The sequence below is a fragment of the Zalophus californianus genome, chromosome 1 (genome assembly GCF_009762305.2).
Source record: "Zalophus californianus isolate mZalCal1 chromosome 1, mZalCal1.pri.v2, whole genome shotgun sequence".
Classification (NCBI taxonomy): domain Eukaryota; kingdom Metazoa; phylum Chordata; class Mammalia; order Carnivora; family Otariidae; genus Zalophus; species Zalophus californianus.
Window position 1 is genome coordinate 98,326,452 of NC_045595.1, and position 20,079 is coordinate 98,346,530.

Below are 20,079 nucleotides of genomic sequence, written 5' to 3' on the forward strand. Positions count from 1 at the left end.
TATTTTTCAGTTCTTCTTGAAAGTTATTCAGTACATAAATAATTCAATACATGTTGCCACAAACCAGAGGTTGGCAAACTTTTCCAGTAAGGAGCCAGATAATAAATATTTTGGACTTTGCAGACTGAGACAAAATCAAAGATGTTATATTAATATAACAAGTAATATTACAAGAAAGAATACAAATATCCATAAAATTTTTATTGGTGAAATTAAAAGTATAATATTAATTGAGTAATAATTTTTTTGTAATACAGATCTAATGTAAAGAATGGAATTCCATTTTGGGGAGGGAAATAACATTTTGTTTAATTAGGGTTCAAAATTAGTGTTCCCTATCATCAAATTAATTACAAATATTCATCTGTAAAAACCATTCTTAGCTTACACAGGCCATAAAAAAATAGTAAGTGGGCCATGTTTGGCCTGTGGGTTGTGGTTTGCTAATCTTTCCTATAAACTGAAGATTCCTAAGACTAATGTTAAATCAAGAAAAGCATCCAGGTGAATGAATAACAAAATGTGCAGGCCATATTTGTTTTAAATAAGTGTTGGATATTACCTTGTAACACATAATGCCAAAAATACAGTCTAATAAAACGTGTTTGTGTCTGTGAATATTTTTTAAAAACCCACCTCATTTAGGGACGCCTGGGTGGCTCAGTTGGTTAAGCGTCTGCCTTCGGCTCAGGTCATGATCCCAGGGTCCTGGGATCGAGTCCCACATCAGGCTCCCTGCTCAGCAGGTAGCCTGCTTCTCCCTCTGCCTGCCGCTCCCCCTGCTTGTGCTCTCTCTCTCTCTGACAAATAAATAAATAAAATCTTTAAAAAAAACTCATTTAAATATGGTTTATGTCCATTATTAGTACCATGCAATTGTTTGTTTTGAAGGAATGGAGAAATCTGAAACAAAAGAGGGATGAGAACTACCAAAAAGTGATGTGCTGCTTGGTGCATCGTTACCTGACGTCCATGAGGCAGAAGATGCAAAGTACAGATCAGGCAACCGTGGAAAACCTAAATGAACTACGCCAGGATCTGTCAAAATTCCGAAATGAAATAAGGGATTTACTTGGCTTTCGGACTTCTAAATATGCTATGTTTTATCCAAGAAATTAACCATTTTCTAAACCATGGAGAGAATAATTTTCAGTAATAATTCTAGAAGACTGCATTTGCATAATTTGTGACTAAATAAGATATCTATTGAAATTAACATGGAGAATTATGTAAAAGCCATTCTTTAAAATATTTATAGCATAAATATATTATGTAAAATATGTATATAGAATTAGTTTTTTTAAATCCTCTGTTAGCTTTTTGCAGGAGCAAAACAGATTAAGTAGATAGGTTTTGTTAGCATGCTGCTTGGTTTTCTTACTTGAACAGTGCTTTAAATTTTTTTCTTTTTATGTTTAAGAAGGGCAATTATAATTGTACACATTGCCAGAAGGTTTTGTAAAATTAAGATCAGCAAATGTGGGCTGATCTCCATCCATAGGACACACCTGAAATGGAGTAAGTCATGGTTTTTAAGATCTGTTTTAGGAGTTCACATGTAGTTCAGTATTTATTGTTCAGGAGTATAGTTTTATCTAAAATAATAGTCTATTTTTTTTATTTTGTTATAATCTTACGTAACAAAGAAAAGCCCCTAATGGATGTTTGAATCTATTTATGTCTCTATAAGTTTAAATTCACTTCAGTTTTTGTTATTGTAATATATTTACTTTTACATGGTTGTAATCACTTTATATTTTTTATTTTGTTATTCTCACTTGATAGTATTTTATATATACATTTCCATGTATTGATATAGTCCACATATTTAAATTTTTATAGAATTATATATGGATTTTGAAAAATATAGTTAGTAGACTTTTCATTTTATAGCAATTAAGTATTTGAGTATGTTTATAGGTTTGCACAGGTACTTCACTAAGGTTAGGCATTTGGTGGCTTTTAATTTTTCTTTAGCATAATAGTGCTATAATTTTTTTCAGGTTGGAGTGACTTTTCATAGTTACAAAGCCAAACCAAAATAAGGAGTTAGAAGACACTTTATCTTATGTGGTCACAGCCTGTTTTGTTTTTGTAAACACTGTAAGACCCTTCAATGCAAGGATTTATTTTATATTTGGACTAAGGTTCTTGAACTAATCTCCCACAGTATTTTCCACAGAATTTAACATAGCTTCTACAAAAGTTACTTCTTGCTTATTTGTGGATCATTCTTGCTGCTTAAGATGAAAAGCCTTGATTTTTTTAAAGTTGGAGAATAAAATATGTATTTAAATTTTTTTCCTGTGTTCATATAAGGGATGTAGTTTAAAAAGTTTCACAGGCTATTGCTTATATTTTCTTGCAGCATTTCCAGTTAAGAGGTTATTAGGTATATGACTATCTTCTTAACTGAATTTCAGATGGTCTTAAGGCCATAGGGTGCAGGTAACCCTTGGTCTCTAAGCACCACTGATCCAGGGATCATTGGCTAAATATACTAGTATTGTGTTTCATCTTGCTTTTTACTTTTTATTTTTTAATTTCCAAATTGTAAGTGTTCCCTCTTTGGGGAAAATTCTTATAAAAATGTTTACTGTAAAGTTATATATTTTGTCTACAATGGGATTATGCACTTCCCAATTGGGATTTTACATCAGGATTTTTAGTCATTCTAAAAAATACCTAATTATTAAATCAAAATATTTATAGAGTGCCTACTGTATGCATGAGTTACTTATGAGGTATATTTTGAATGACAGCATATTGTAAGAAAAAAGGTAAATAAAACTTGATATTAGATTATAAGTTGGCAGTCTGTTTATTGTATTATCATATACTTTAATACCTTTTTATTGAAGTATAATTCACCTAGCATAAAATTCACTCTTTTAAAGTGTACAATTCAGTGTTTTTGTTTTTTTAAATCATGGTAAGAAAGGTCTCAAATGTAAAACATCAACATCAGCCCCCTTTGTGCTCCTTTCCACCTCCAGTGGCAGTCACATTGAACTCTTTTAGCTATTTCTTATATTTATAAATACCATGTTTTGAAATAATATATTCACACAAAGACCTGTATGTGAACATTTATAGCAGCTTTATTCATGATCCCAAACTGGATCACTGAGAACAACCAGATGTCCATCAACTGGTGAATGGATAAACAAACTGTACATCCATATAGTGGATATTTATTTACTCAGTGATGCAAAATTGTATCAGACTTCAGTCAGAGAAGCAGAACTACTAGGTTATTTGTAGGCATACCTGTATGTTTTTTATAGTGATTTGTTTACAGGGATTTGCTGTTACACAGTTGGGGTTGGTTAAGCAGTCCCTATGAGGCTGTTGTTTCTGCACCTAAGAGCTTAGACTTCACAGGGGAGGCAGTTAGAAAGGGACAGGAGATGGAAAGTGGAAGAAACAAGGACAAAGCTGGAACCCATGAGGCCTGACTGAGACCCGTGTCACTTCTCACTGCCTCCAACTTTGATAATGGGAGTATCCTGTGTGAAAAGTTGCCTTTTGCCAGGTTGCTAAACATACACGTGATCCAGGAGTCAAAGATGCTGAAGGAGGATGCAAGGAAAGGTAGAACAATGCAGGCCAGACTGCTGCCCCACCCCAAAATGTGAGCCAGCAGGTAAGTCATACCATGTGGGAACTACAAAAGTGCCTGCCTAAAATATAAGATGAAGCCGCTGCTTTAGTTCTGCCCTCCAAATTTCACACACAAATGGGGCTTGCGGCTCACCCTATCTGGAAGTATATAAGGAAGAAAATTCTGGGAAACAAAACAGCCTACCCAGGTTGGCACAGGAACAGACTACCGACCTATGCTATAACATAGATGAGTCTTAAAAGGATTATGCTAAGTGAGGAAAATCATCACAAAAGGCTACATATTGTATGATTCCATTTACATGATAGTCTAGAAAAGATAGAACTAGGGAAACTGAAATCAGATCATCGGTTACTAAGATCTGGTAGGAGAAGATTGGTTGCACAATTAAACTATATACTCAAAAAGGGTGAATTTTAATGAATGGAAATTATGCTTCATTAACCTGACAAAAATACATAAGGCTACAACTTACTAAAATAGGAAAATAACAGTAGACTTTTATAATGCATTATCACTCCAAAAGGAAACTGCTTGAATATGCAAGTTAGTAGCCCATCGTTAACACAACACAGTGGGGTGAAGTATGGTAATAAATACCAAGGTAAATTATTTTGTACCTTTTTTTTTCAAAATAATTTTGGCTATTCTAGCTTCTTTCTTTTACATATAAATTTTGGAATCTGCCTATCAATTTCTACTAAAAGGGTTAGTTGGGATTTTTATTGGAATGGCATCCAATAAAATTGCATTTTATTGGAATTGCACTGAAATTTTTGTTTTCCTCAGAAAATAACATTTATAAAATCCAAATAGGCTGAGGTTATAGGCAGGCCCTGAGGAGTAAACCAGTTGGATCTAATTATTCGGAATTACACTAAGAAAATACTAACGGTACCAGGGATATGGCTGCGCTGAATTTTTCATTTGTAAGCTTATTTTTTAGCTTTCTGGCATCACTGTCCTATTCATAAACGTGTGTTTCTTAAATATATACTTAGAAGAATTACCAATTATAGCATTTATCTTCATTTGATAATTTCATATTGTTTTCTTTTCCTGCTCTCCTTGTCCCCAGTTTGAAATAAATACTTGTGATATGCCATTCAAAATTAGGAAAAATTTTATGTGCTACCTACATGCTTTAAAAGTAGCCATCTTTAAGAGACAAGACTTCTGATACAAATTAGAGTATAGTAATACAAGAAGCAAAACAGCAGGTTTATGTAGGAGGTAAATGTTTAAAAAAAGAACTGTTTCAACCAGGTAAATGACAGGTAAGCTCCATTTCCTTCATTCTGCATTCTAGGGTTTCCTCTGTGTTGTATGTCTGTCTCTTGGTCTCTCTTTTCATTAGGTAAGGTTATTTAATCCATTCTTCAATTTTAGGCAAATTATTCTTATTGAAAGATACTAAAAATGATCAGGTGCTATTTGAAAAGAATTTTGAGGAGGAAAATACTAGCTGCCTCAGTAACTCATTCAGAAATTTAATTAATTTTGTGAGGTTATTTTAATATTTTAAATTTAAAAATTTTTTAAAGATTTTATTTATTTATTTGACAGAGAGAGACACAGCGAGAGAGAGGGAACACAAGCAGGGGGAGTGGGAGAGGGAGAAGCAGGCTTCCCGCGGAGCGGGGAGCCCGATGTGGGGCTCGATCCCAGGACCCTGGGATCATGACCTGAGCCGAAGGCAGACGCTCAACAACTGAGCCACTCTGGCGCCCCTTAAATTTTAAATATTTTAAAACTCATCCCCCCCCATTTAATATTTCAGTGGAAATAAACAATCACTGCATTTTCTATAATGATTGTTTTAATGCAGAGGCTTTCTTTTTTTTTAAGTTATAAAACTAGGCAGAAACATTTCTCTCAATGTTGATGGTGAATGGCACAAATTTGCTGAATGAAAATTTAGCATTATCTATGTGTGTAACCATCCTAGGACTGATGTCCAGTCAGACACTTATCTAACAGTTTTGTGCGCTCGAACCTATTTCATCATTTAGATTGGAAGAAAACTTAGATCACCTACTTCAGCCTTCTCATTTTATATGTGAGAAAATCACATTTTAAGTAATTTGTCCAAGATTGAATCATGACAGATTTGAGAGCCTGAACTCAATTTATTGTATCAGGTAAGATACATTCCAAAGCTTTGCTTTTTTGAATTAATTTCTCATTGTAGGTTCATCTTCGTCAGAAACCAGAACTTAAGATACCTAGTCCCTGCTTTTCCAAACGAATAGTTTATTAAAGACTTAATTTATGACTGAGGACAGAAACAGAGACCAATGAGATGAGTAAGAATAAGAGGGGTAAGAGGGACAGTGAGGTAGTAAACATAAACAGAAAACCAGGAGGCAGTCTCAAAAAAATAACAAGCCAGGGCATGGAGAGACCAAGGGCTTAGAAAGGAGGCACTGGTTGATTTTATTTCTGTGCCACTTTATATCCTGATCCATCTGGTTATTCAAGGATCTGGAAACAATTTAAGACCTATAAAGGATCTCAGAAAGGATCCAATTTACCTTTCTCATTTTATAGAAAAGGAAACTTCATTTGATAGGAAACTAAGTTCTCCCACTGCTACACTGTGAAGGAGAATCCAAGTCTTTGTCTGCCTCATCCAGGAGGCTCTTAATTACATTATGTCACTGTTATTATTAATTTCTTGTGTGTAAGGTAAATTAACCAGCTGTATGAAATGTTTAAGTTTATACATTTTCTTAATAGATTTCTGTACTCAAAAGCTCTATCTCACTGTTTAAATGTAACCTAATCTTAGTATCAGAATGCCAGGGGAATATCTTTCCAGCAAAAGATAACATTTCAAATTTATAATCAAATTTTAGCCTTTTTAAACCTAATTGCTGACTTTGTTTTTTAGAGGAAGAAGCAAATTCCAAAAACAAAGTAGAAGTCTAGTTTTTTTAAAATGTTTTTCATTGAAGAATAACTGACACACAATGTTACATTAGTTTCTGGTGTACAACACAGTGATTCAAGAAGTTTATTCATTATGCTGTGCTCACCCCAAGTGTAGCTCCCATCTGTCACCACACAACACTCTCACAGTACCGTTGATTATATTCCCCATGCTGTACCTTTCATCCCCAGTACTTAAAAGTTAGGATTTTAAATAACAACGTCAAAATTATCCAGAACAAATTTCTGTGTACATCCCAGAGCTACTTCGAATACCCAATTCTGTACATCCATGTACACTCCCACACTTGTACTTCCTTAGGCCCTATGTTAAAAAGAGGCTGTTAGCACGTGAATCATGGCCCTCACATATTTAATTCAAGATGCTTAATTATAAAAGATTTTTAAAAATATTTTGTCCTTGGAGTAGGGCTTATATGTACATCTAAGGAACAAATTGGTAAGACTCTATTAATTCTAGCAACTCACCTGCAGATTTTTTGGCTTTTCTAGTTGAATTATCATATCATCTTTGCATTATAACAGTCATTTCTTCCTGTCCAATATCATTTATTTCTTTTTCTTTCCTTACTACATTAACTAGACCCACCAGTGCAATTTTTAATAGAAATGTTGACTTCAGGCATTTTTATCTTATCCATGACTTTAAAAGTCACCATTTGCTGCAGGTTTTTTTTTTTTTTGTCAGCTTAAGGAAGCTCTTTTCTATTTTTAGTTTCCTCAGGGTTTATTTTGTCATGAATAAATGTTGGATTATATCAAATGCTTTTCTGCATTATTAAGATCAAATGATTTTTCTCCTTACATGTATTGCGAATAGGGCTTAACAGAAACTTTCCCCGTTCTGTTGAGTCCACGACCTTTGTTTGACTCCAGCTTCATTTACCTAGTAATCTGATACTACAGTATGTCTACTATGTTGCTAGGCAAACTTGCTTGTGGTGTAAATGAACCCTGATTGGTAAATTGCATTGGATTGGGAGGAACTATAATGGAACTCTAAATACCTAATAGGGGAGCCACAGCTTTGGGTTTTCCTGAGTGTGTAACTCTTATAATGAGGCATGTCATCTAGGAGGAGCCTGGAAGCTACTATGCCTATGGAGTTCATAGAAGAGATCTGGTTTCCGAGGAAATGGGAACTTTAAGGTGGAGCGTCTGCACCCACCTGACATGGATCGAGGCCCCTGGCATCTGAGACATTATCTAGGAAGGCCAAAGGAAACAGCTCATGGATGGCTGTGTGAACTGCTCCCAGTCTGGCCCTATCCTGTTAAGCTCTGGTCCTTGTTCTATAGCTCTGGGGATGTTATTGGTAGTGAGAGAGGCCTGTGGTACTCATGAGTCTGAATGTTGAGTTGTGCCTACAACTGCCTAGCTGGCATTGCAGATCTAGGAATGCAGTGAAGTATGAACATTGATTTCTTGATGTTAAATCAATCATGCATTTCTGGGATAAATCCAACTTGATCATGACTTATTTTGTTTGTTGGATTTTGTCTGATAATTATCTTGTTTTTGTACCTATGTTCTTAAGTGAGATTAGACTGGATCCTATGTTTGCTGAAATTTTGGTATTAAGATTCCACTAATCTCACAAAAAGAATTGCTTAATGTTACTTCTTTATTTCTATTTTAGAATAGTATGTGTTAGATTGGTAGTATTTGTCCCTTCGATATTTGGTAGACCTCCTAAGTCAAACTATCTGGACCTGGAATTTTATTTGAAGAAAGTTTTAATTACTGTTTGAATTTCTTTAATGGTTATAGGACTATTTAGGTATTCTGTTTCTACTTGAGTCTGAGTTGGTAAGTACAGTTTAGCAGTTTGTCCATTTCATCTAAGTTTTCAAATCTATTTACCTTCTCTGCTAGTTTTTAAAATTTCAAACTCTGGGGGCACCTGGGTGGCTCAGTCTTTGGGTGTGTCTGCCTTGGGCTCAGGTCATGATCCCAGGGTCCTGGGATCGAGCCCCGCATCAGGTACCCTGCTCAGCAGGAAGCCTGCTTCTCCCTCTCCCTCTCCCACTCCCCCTGCTTGTGTTCCCTCTCTCGCTGTGTCTCTCTCTGTCAAATAAATAAATTAAATCTTTAAAAAAAAATAAAGTAAAATTTCAAACTCTGTATCCTTTTATAGTTACCCCAGATATTTTAATGTAAAGGCTTAAGTTATCAAAGTTCTAAATTAGTATTTTTATCCTTCTCTCTCTAATTAAAGGACCTTAGAACACTTAGGGCAAGCTCCCCCTCCCCCACCTTCTTTAAATGTTTTCTACTTGAATTTTTTTCCTGCAAATTTGTTTGTTTGCACTTATATAAATATATCCATGAATTCAAGCCAATGGAATTTCTGCATAATATTACTTAACTCACGTTAGAATTACTAATCAGTAGCTCTTTTTAAATTTTATTTATTTTAAGATTTATTTATTTATTTGAGAGAGCGCTTCAGCAAGTGTAGCGGGGAGGGGCAGATGGAGAGGGAGAGAGAATCCCAAGCAGACTCCGCACTGAGCGTGGAGCCCCTACACCAGGCTTGATCCCATGACCCTGAGATCATGACCTGAGCCGAAATCAAGAGTCCAACGCTCAACTGACTGCACCACCCAGGCGCTCCCCCTTCAGCTGTTTTATCATAAGGCTCTTCTTTAAAGAAGATCTTTGTTATTAGTTTCTTTCACTAAAGCAGTCCAGAAGATAGAGTGGGAGCCTGGCTGCCCTTTCCTATGGAAAGAAAAAAAAGAAGGTAAATTTCTTCAACTAAGGTTAACCTTTGACTAAATAAGTTATATAACAGAATTTAAGATTTGGAAACTTTGCAAAATTCATATATTTTTATTATAGGAATTGAATTGAATTCAAAGGACGAAAATTAAGCTAACAGGATCCCCTGAAACACATCAGAGAGTCTGGAAATATTTTATGATGTATTGGTATGGTCACCCATTTGTTCATCCAGTGTATTTGTGTCCCCAAGTACAAGTACTAAAAACAAAAACAAAACTTAGTCAATTGCACTTTGAAAAAAATAAAATTAAAAAAAATTCCTGAAAGAGAAATAATTCCCAGAAGTCATCTAGTCTAACTCCTTTAATTTATAACTAAGGAAGTGCCATTCATTATTAACCACTGATTCCCTCAACAGTTCAAAGTCTTGTGTCAGAGATGTCAATGGTATAAATAGTTTGGATTACTTTTCCCAATTTTTACCTCACTGTGACTCAGGCACCTGCCCAGCCACAAATGGCAGTCTTTCTGCTGGTAATGCACCAATTAGAAGAGAAGGAGAAGAAATCCAACTTTTTTTTTTTTTTAAGTAATCCCTACACCACACACCCCACACCACACACACTCTCGACGAGTCATCTCAAACTCCCGTTCGAGAGATGAAGAGTCACACGTTCTACTGAGCCAGCCAGGTGCCCCCCAAATACTGAAATCTTTGGTAATCATTGCAAAGTCTCATAACATGGGTTCTTGAAAGGAACTCCCCTGCCTTGAGAAGGTTAGACTCAATCAGGATTCCACAGTTACATTCTGGCTGTACACAGCTGTGCCTTGTGGGGGGCCTTTCTAAAAGGTGGCACTGGCCAGCGAAGTCAACCACCAACTCCTGCCGTTCATCCACTTTCTCAGCTGCTGAATTCTCTGGTACTGACGGGGGCAGCCCAGTGGGAGAGGTTAGGAATGATTCCTGACCCCACAACCAGCCCACATTCATGGCTTGCTTGTGTTCAGCTGCCAAAACAGAGGGATTCTTCCTTTTGAAATTCTTTTTTTGCCTTTTGAATGTCTGGTCACTTCTAGGGCTGAGAATGATTGTTTTTACCCAAAAGAAACTTTTCCTTATTTCTAAACCTTTGGTTCTACCATGAGAGACCTTGTGACCCAAGTCTTTGTTCATCCCTGATGTGCTTCCCCCCTTCCTCAGACAGGGATGGTTGCCCACTCTTCCACAGCTGCTGGCCGGCAAACTCCTGAGGGCCGGTTGCCACAGCCGTTGCAGGTTAAACAGCTGTGTGCAGAGGCGGGGAGTTCCTTCACAGTTCCCCCACCACTGAGTGAAAACTGATTCCTCAAAGGCCATAGCAGAAAGCATCCTAGCTGATGCAGCCTGATCCAGTTAAGTGAGGAGGAACAGGACCAGGGCATCAGACTCACCTCTAATTTCAAGTCCTATAAAACGACCGATGGTGATTTAGGCTGCAAAGGAAACAAAGAGCCAACGCTGCAAAGTCAGGCTGAGAGGGTTTTCCTCTGGGGCAGGGAGGGCCTCTTCTAGTGGCAGGGAGGGCACTGGGTTGGAGTCAGGACTTCTGAGCTTGAGTGCCAGCTGGGTCTCTTGGGAGATGTGGGCTCTAGATGAGTCACTAAAGAGACCCGAGCTTCAATTTCTGTTACAAAATGAAGGAGTTGAACTAGATCCCGAGGGATGCCATTCTAACACTAACGTTCTCTGATTCTCCAGAGAATTATAGTCTACTTACGTCACTGGGCCCATCCCGTCCCTGAAGTTCCTGGAATGCTAACTCTTTCAGCAAAGTGTAAATTGATGCCAAATTGATATGCAAAAAGCAGGGAAGATCCTTTTTACAGTGTCCCATCTTCTATAAAAACAAGTTTAATGGCTGCTATGTAACCATTTAAAAATATTTTATTAAGCACTGACTTAAAAAAATGCAAGAGAAGAATATAACACCTCAGAGCAAATGCTTGAAGGCAAAACAAATATCACTATAAATATTGCACTTATAAAATCTTTTTACATCTTCACACAAACTGATCCCTAAAATACCCTTTTACAGAGATGTATAAATAAACTGCTTCCACACTGAGAACGCTTGATACATTCAGTTTCCTGTTGCCGCACTAAGTCTGCAGGTTTTCAATCACACATCTGTTCCTCTCGGTGCAGACACAGAACTTCCACCAGCGATATCGGAGGTCTCATACCTACATCATGTGAAGAGTAAATCTTTCCGAATGCTCAATATTTAATATAAGATTTTTTTTTCTACAGAGAAAAATATAGATCTTTCAAAGGCAATGACAGAATGCAACTTAAATTGACACAGTTCACTATTAACATTGCTTGTCTTTCAAGGCATCCAGGAGCTTCTGATTCTTGGTCTTGAACATCATGATAAAGCTGTTTGGCATGATTTTGCCTCGCCCGTCTTCACCCACCTGACCCATAATAATGTAATTTAGGCCTAAAAAGAAGAGAACATAAATTAATTTTTTCTCTTTGTGTATTATCTTTTTATTACTATTTTTAAAGATTTTATTTATTTGAGAAAGAGCGCACACGAGCGGGGGGGGGGGGGGGCAGGGAGGAGTGGGAGAGGGAGGGAGAAGCAGGCTTCCCGCCGAGCAGGGAGCCCAACATGGGGCTCAATGCCAGGACCCTGGGATCATGACCTGAGCCGAAGGCAGGCGCTTCACCGACTGAGCCACCCAGGAGCCCCTCTATGTCTATTGTTTTGATACAACCTAGACTACAACTTACCTCTAGATAAATGATCTATAAATGGTATAATTATACATTTTGTCTATCCAGGATAAAGTCCGGTTTAAGCCTCTCATTAGAAAAAAATCTGAATTCAACTAAGTAACATATCCCAGCTCTGCCACCACTAGGAAGATGGATGGAGGGATGAGATCCGGTCACGCCCTGCTCTGCAGTGCTGTAGGCCGGGGGACTGACTGAGCATCTGCCGTGCACAGTGCACCGCGTTCATGTGGAAGGCTGTCCTTCCTCAAGGGGCCTCCGTGCTCCCGGACACGTCATCCCCAGATGGCCTCTCATTGTTCCCTAGGTGCTTTTGGATTCCCAGGCATTTGGCAACTAACGATCCACTATCTTCTGCTGCTGTGGTCGACTTGAACTGTTTTCAACATCTCGAGCATTTATACCACGGTAGTTTCTTGAGGACATGGGTGCGTCATCTATTTGCATTCTCACAGTTCTTTGCAACAAATAGGTACCAAGAAGTACTTCTGTCAGAGACACACTTTTTGTATAACAGTGTGTCTGGCTAAGTTAGGCCTAGACTGGGGCCCAAGCTAAGGGTATGTTGGATTCAACTCTGAAGATCTACACTGTCTGGGAAAAATGTCATAAAGGAGGTGTGTATTACTGTCTCTTTTATTCTTCCTCTCTCCTGTGTGTCATAAGAGAAATAACGTGTGTCCTTTCCTCCAGCCTGACCCTTCCTCTGTGGGCTAACACTGTCCTCAGAGTGACCTTGAGCCTGTGCGAGCTTGGAGGGCTGTGCAGGTGGGTGCCTCCTCAAGGCTGGGCTGCCGGCATTGTGGTGAGACCGTGCAGTAAGTTTCTCCATGGACGTTACCTGCTTCTTCTGGCAGTTCGGGGGAGAAGTGTTAGCTCTTACAGAGCCTTTGCTATTCCCTCTGAAGCCTCAATGTGAAGCTGCTAGCCTCCAGGCTTTTCTGAACAATCTGAATGCATAGTAAAGCTTTTCTTGAAGTGAATATTCTCTCTCTCTCTCTCTCTCTCTCTCTCATGTGTGTGTGTGTGTGTGTGTGTGTGTGTGTGTGTGGTTTGGTTTGGTTGTGGGAGAGGTTTGTAATAAGACTGAGGAAAGGAATGAGCTGGGCTTGGATAGAGAAATCATGGTATATCACACAATGGAATACCTGGCATTATTACCACTCCAGAGAGAGAGAGAGAGATCTAGCTATATGTGCTGTTTGTGGAAAGATGTCTACACACATCATGTGGGGGAAGTTGCAGACTATTATAGCACAACCTCACTTGTCTGTGTACATACATGTGTGCTTTCTATAGATAGAAACTTTCTAGAAGGAACTTTTCATGGTATCTCTGGGGAAAGGGAAAGGGCTTCACTTTTTATTTTATTTCCTTTTTTACTTCCTTAAACTTTTTAAAAACCATAGACTATACATTACTTTTATAAGTTAAAGAACTTGTTAAAAAAAATCCTGCACCTCTGGCTCTGGACTTTTTCCTTTTTTTAACTTTCCCTTTTCCATAATTTCTCTTAAACTGATTTCCATGTGTGGATTTGATGATTCCATATCTGCAAATGATTCCCAAATCTTTAATTCTAGCCCATATATACCTCTCTCTTCTGAACTTCAGCTCTGAATTCCCTGCTCCTTGCTGAATATCTTCCTCTAAACTTGCATGGGCCCCTTAAGTGCAATAGCTGAAAATCTCTTTCCCCCCGAACTGCTCCTTCTATGTCTGTTCCTTGTTGATCCAGCTTCAAATGCTTCTTGGACTCTTTCATCATTTCCACTCTCTCATCTTCTGCCACAAGTTACAAGAACTGGGACCAGAGCCCCATTCTGCCTGACTCCAAAGGCCTGCATTCTACAGCAGAAGTGGGCAACAGATTAAGCCTGATCTCACTTCCCTTGCTCAGCCAGGGCATGGAAAGATCCGAGACTTGCTTGGACTCTCTCTCTCTCGTTCCCTTCCCTGTCGTCGAACTCCCCTAGAAGAAAGACTACCGTTTTCCTCCATACTTACCTCTCCTGAGGAGAGGGCACTGCTTGCAGACCACAGTGACCTTGGCACTCATGTTCTTGCCAGCCTGCTGAATTGCCAGATTTCCCTCTTTGTAGATGTTGATGATGGAGATGGTGGCATGCAAGCTTCCACCTCGGGTGACAGCTGTGATCACGGTGCCGGCCAATACTGCCGAAGAAAACATGTGGAAATAATATGACCATGAAGGCAAACGCAGGCAGAACTGAAAATAACTGTACGTTCTTCTAAGTTTCAGATAGGTAACATTTTAATGTTCAACAGAAGGCCCTAATAGAGCTATCAGATTTGATTCTGCACATTTGTCCCCAAAACTCGGGTTGGAAAAAAAAGAGGCCATGGAGCCATAATGTTACCCAGGTTATTAGGTGTTGATACCCAGGACAGAAACCTGAATGTCTCCTGCCCTGCAGTCTGCTGCTGAGGTGGGGACGCTTTACAACGTTTTATCCAACACGGGGACCATTTACCAAGTAAGGGAGAGGCTTATGAGCCTCTACCTATGAAGACTCAGTAAGACCTTGAGTTTTTAGAGACAATATGATACTGAGGTTGCATGACAGGGGTTTGAGCCATGAAGATCTGAGTCTTCCTCTCTGTGTGTTTGAGCGCCTACCTTTCTGTGTCTTTTCCCCTTTCTGTTTAGCTGCCCTCTCTCCTTCAACTTGGGTTCATCCCATGGGTCCCCATCTCTTATCAGTAAATATCTGTGTTTTTCTGAGTCTTTCTTATCCACCTGTATATCTCATTTAACAAAGTTACGTTTTCTTGCTTTAAAAAAACCAACCAACCAACCAACCAAAAAAACCCTAGCAAAACTCAGTTGCTTTTCATTAGTAACCCTCTCTTTCTTCCATTGTGATGTAAGAGGTAAGAGTCTTACTTCGGAGCCATGGAAGGAAAGATGCTGTATTGCTCAAAGACATGCTTTTGGCATTTTGCGGGTGACAATTCTGTGTGGTGCAGGACTTGGATTGGGAGAATGTTTTATGAGCCTTATCCCTGTTACCAAGGCAGGCTGATAACCAGTGTGCCACTGGGAATAGTATTTGGTCATTTTGCCATGTAAGAGAGTCACAGTGGAATAAATCAAGTTTTGGACTTGGCTAACCCGACCCTTCAGGATAAAGTGAGAAGTCACTGCTTATGTAGCAGGCAAAATCCATAAAATCAGAATTCTTACCATGCCTTACTTTGATTCCTGGTGGTAAGTGTTCACTGCAAAATGTTAGTCTAGAGCCAAGGGAAATCAGGTGGCTCCATAGGACATGGAGGGAGATTTCCTTAAGCACCTCCCACCGAGGACTAACCTGGATGTGATAGCAGTTTGTTTTCATTTTTATGCCTGTTATTTGAATTTCAGCATGCAAACTCCAGTGAGGTCTAGGGCCCTAGATTCTTCAGTGCTTCACACCTTTGCTACGACACAGTTTGTCTGGGCTGCAGAGAGTCACCACCTTCAGGCACAGAAAAAGCAGGCCAAGCCTTTTCTGGGAGACCCTTCATTCTGGGTAATATATTTAGGTTTCAGCAACTTTCTTTTCTTGACAAGACTTTTCTTCAATGTTCCTTTTAAAAATAGCCGACATAATTAAATTTGGTATCTCTTGCTCTTCAGTTGATTTTTACAGAAAGTGCCATTTTTTTTTTTTAAATTGGAGAAAGCTCTTAGAAATTTTAAGTCATTAGGTAGTATCTCCTCAGGTTTCAATTTATAAGCATTTCCAAAGAGATTTCAGGTTCCCGAGTTTTAACTTAGTACTTTGGAAGGCCATGACAGAGGAAATACTTGAATTTCTTCTAAGAAAGACCAGCTTGGATTGGTTTCTAATTTACTTAAGTGGAATTACAGATGTGTGAAAAAAATACCCAGGACATGAAAAATATGTGAGGAAAAAGTGTACAGGGTTTTTCAGGAACACTGAGCTGGCCAGAATACACAGAGCAGCAGTATCATACTCCAGGAGTCAAACTGATAAGTTTATGTGAAAAAAAGCATAATTTCTGTATACATATTATTCTCAGTTGTGAAATCTAACACTTTGAACAGCACTAGTCAACGTACCTTAGGGTATAGGAAAATCTTTTCTTGGGTAAATGAAGAGTGTAACTGACACTTTACCATCACATTCATGGCGGTTCCTTTGAGATTAAACATGCAGTCTCAAGTTTCTGATTAAAGAGAAAGGGCGGCGTTTTATTTCTTACCAAAGTTACTTGAACAATAATTGCTCTCCAGAGTCCCCGTCCGTCTACACTTTTGTTGACACAGGGCCACTGTGGGTTTTAAACCTAAATTCAAAGAAGGAAGACATAAGATTCAGGAAAATGAATTCAAGTATAATTGGTGTTTAGACCTGAATCCATCTATTTAAAATTCCTATTTATTTCCCTGAGCCACCAAGCTGTCATTGCAATGAAATAATTAGAAAACATTCAAAAGAAATTCTTTATGCTACTAACTACTGCTCTAATTTCCTCAGGGTAACTCAATACCCTCTGCTGAATTTTAAACCTGAGATCAAAGATAACCCAAATTTAGCCCTATTCTCTCCTTCCTTTATATATAACTAACACTCACCAAAAACAGATGCAGTCTCCATGCGTCCTGCTTAGAAGAACCCAGTACAACAAATATGAACTCAGAAAATATAGGTTAATTCTTCACTTTACAAAAGGCATCCAATGGTGTTCCACCTGAGGATAGAGGGAGCTTTCTTGGTGCATTTAAAATACACAGCTGCCCAAATGTGAATGGTGTAAGTTTGGAGAAACACTGCTCATGTGTAAAGTGTGTTATACCTGTAATTAGATGTAACCGATCACTAAACATTTATTTTGAGCCCGTCATTGCCTATAAGGATCTTAAGAACTGAGAAGTTGACTAATTTAAAAATAAAATGAAATAGGTAAACACAGTAGTTCTCCAGCAAAGGTGATTTTCGCCCTCGGGTGACGTTTTGCCCAGCCCGGAAATAGCTGTGGCTGTCACGACAAGGGCCGCTACTGGCATCCAGTGGATAGATACCAGGGATGCTGCTAAACATCCTACAAGAAACAACTCCCCACAGCAAAGCATTATCTGGCCCAAAATGCAAATGCTGCCAAGGTTGAGAAACTGTGGGTTAACGAAATGAAAGTATTTAATTCCCATTATCATCAATAAAAAAAAGTTTCCAAAATATTTGCTAATTATTCACTTATATGTGGCAATATGCTAGGAAGAACCAAACAACAACTGTAACAGAACTGTACTCGCCGGGCAAGAATTTGCAATTGTAACATTGCCCTTCTGATATGTTTTGTGAACTCTTCTGTGAATTTATTATTTATTTAGTCTTAATTTGTACCCATACTTAACTCCAAAAAAGGATCTCAAGTGGATCACAATATTAAAATATGTACAATTTAATGTTCAAATACATATAACAGCATCTGTGTGTGTGTACAAATTTTTTTTTTTAAAGACAAAGAGCTCAGAGAACATTTAGAGGGAACATTGTTCCAGAAGTTGGGGACCTAATTTACCTAATGAACTGAGTCAAAAAGTAGTGGCATTAGTGGTTCTCTGTGTCTGATGAAAGAGCATCCTTTCCGTGGACACTGGAAATGGCTCTTCTCAACCTCGGAACATCAGTCTGGAAACTGGGTGCGTGTCCCACCCTGCTCCTTCCCTCCCGTCGGTAGATCCCTGCTCTCTTGGTTTTAGGTCATCATTAGAGCACCCTGAGCCTTCTCACCTCACTGTCTGCTCTCTCCCTGCACTCCCTGCGTGGCAGGTGGTCCCCGGCCCTTCCTCTCCAGATGCACCTGCGCCCATCTTGGCAGGTCTCCCCACCACTCTCAGTGCCGTGGCTCCATCCTTCCCAGACGTTCCCTCTGCCCTGTTTCCATCACTCAGTCCCAGGCTCACATGTCTTCCTGCTCATCCTTCAGCACCAAGCTCTCAAATTTAGACATCCTAACATCCAACATAGCTGTCTCTCCTTCAAGCTCTTATCTTTTCAGTCTCCTTCGCCAGTATATCCTCCTTTTTAAAAAGTTGGAGTTTCTAGGGCGGCTGGGTGGCTCAGTTGGTTAAGCATCTGCCTTCAGCTCAGGTCATGATCCTGGAGTCCCGGGATCGAGTCCCGCATTGGGCTCCCTGCTCAGCGGGGGGTCTGCTCCTCCCTCTGACCCTCTTCCCTCTCGTGCTCTCTGTCTCTCATTCTCTCTCAAATAAATAAAATCTTTAAAAAAGAAAAGTTGGAGTTTCTAGAGATTGAATTCCAGCCCTTCTCCTTTCTCCCCTAACCCCTCCTTAGGTGACCTCATTCTGGATCACGGCATCAACCAGGTATATGCTGATGATTCTCAAATGTAAATCTCTTGCTGAAATCTCTTCTGGAGGAGGCCAGAGATCAAACTGGACTTGACTAGTCCACTTGAGTGTCTCACAGACACCTCAAACCCAATGAGCCACAGCTTAACTAATAACTCTACCCCTAGACCCGGTTCTCTGCTTCAGTGAATGGTCTCATCATCCCCAGAACTGTGCAAGCCAAGCATCCCCCCTGATCTCCCTAGTACAATTAATCACCAATGGAAGACCTGTCAGTATCTCCCAAGGCCACTGGCTTGCACTACAGTCCTCAGTTCTTGACTCTGTGTTTCTGTCATCGCACGGTGCACCTGGACAACCACAAGCGCCTGTGACCTCTTGACCCATCCATTCACCTCACAGTGACCAGAGTGACCTCCACGAAGTGAGAATCTAATCCTGAACTTTGCCTAAGTCCATCGACAGTTTCCCCCACACTTAGGATAGAATCGTAATATTCTAAAATACTTAGAAGCCTAAGGAGAGAGGTGGTAGGACCTAAAGATGGAGCTAGAAAGAGAGGCTAGGTACAACATGTGAAGGGTCTTCTATACGGCATGAAGGGTTTGACTCCTGTGCTGCCCATCATGGTGGCCACTAGCCACATGAGGCTTCTTACATTTAATTAAATTAAAATTCAAGTCCTCCGTATCACTAGCCACATTTCAAGTGTCCACTAGTGGCTACGGTATTGGATAGCACAGGTGTAGACAATGAATTCAAGTGGGAGACATGGTCTGCTTTGTGTGTGTGGAGGGGGGCATACAGTGGGGAGGTAACATAGGGGAGCTCAAGGATGATCTACTAATGCTGTGCACCATGCTTGGGAAAGCAGTGAAGCAGCAGATTTAAGGCAGACAATAGTGGGATAAAAATGAGTTGAGTTTGATATGTTTTAATTTAAGTGGTTAGCAGACGCAAAACCTTAGGAGATAATTATAAATTATAAATCGATGTTTGCAATTTCAGGGAAAGTTTAGGACTGAAGATAAAAATCTAGGGAGTCAGTTAATTCACTGGAAAGAATAAGGACATCAGGGTCCCCTGAGATGAGCTGGAGAAGAAATACTGCTTTAATATTAGGCAGTACATGTCTAGGCCACAAGGTGGCACACTTGTGGAGTGCTCGGAAAAATCAGCCCTTTCTGGAAGGGCCTGCACTCACTCAGGTCAGGCCTACTTTGAGTGCAAGCAGAAAATGGTGGGCAAAAAAGCCGGGCTCATTTTCAACCTGTCTTGTATCTTAACTTCAGATCCTTCATTCCCACTTTTTTCTAAATTCTCCCAGATTTAGATTTTGAGATCTGATGCCTGAACGCTCAGTGGGTGGAGCTGACAAGATGTAGAGACTCGGCATGGGGCTCCACTCTTGCCTCTCCATTTCTTAGGTGATGCCCCAGACCAGAGTTTCCCAACTGGCTTCTATAACACATTGAATATTTTTGTTTGATTTACCCCAATTTCGGAAAAAAATGTATTTTGCACAACCCATTTCAGAGCGAAACAAAACAAAAACAAAACCCAAAAAACTGCAGATGTGAAAATGGACAAGTATCAAGGCCCTAGAACTTCAATCTAAAATACTACAATTCTATGTAATAAAAA

The 20,079-nt window shown here is 39.3% G+C and overlaps 2 protein-coding genes across 6 annotated transcripts in view; one reads left to right on the forward strand and one right to left on the reverse strand.

Annotated features, from left to right (window-relative positions):
• TRPC1 (transient receptor potential cation channel subfamily C member 1) overlaps positions 1-2,805 on the forward strand; it is a 70,962-nt gene extending 68,157 nt beyond the window's left edge. For 4 of the 5 annotated variants that reach the window (XM_027584207.2, XM_027584205.2, XM_027584208.2 and 1 more), the window contains one exon: positions 892-2,805. In XM_027584207.2, coding sequence (XP_027440008.1) covers positions 892-1,119 — 228 coding nt within the window. In that variant the 3' untranslated portion in view covers positions 1,120-2,805. The remainder of the gene's footprint in view (positions 1-891) is intronic. The other variant, XM_027584206.2, reaches the window with a different exon arrangement.
• An 8,102-nt stretch (positions 2,806-10,907) lies between these two features.
• Positions 10,908-20,079, reverse strand: part of PCOLCE2 (procollagen C-endopeptidase enhancer 2) — a 71,269-nt gene continuing 62,097 nt past the window's right edge. Inside the window, exons 7-9 of the mRNA XM_027587799.2 lie at positions 16,323-16,406; positions 14,097-14,264; positions 10,908-11,790 (exon numbers count right to left, since the gene is read on the reverse strand). Coding sequence (XP_027443600.2) covers positions 11,660-11,790; positions 14,097-14,264; positions 16,323-16,406 — 383 coding nt within the window. The 3' untranslated portion in view covers positions 10,908-11,659. The remainder of the gene's footprint in view (positions 11,791-14,096; positions 14,265-16,322; positions 16,407-20,079) is intronic.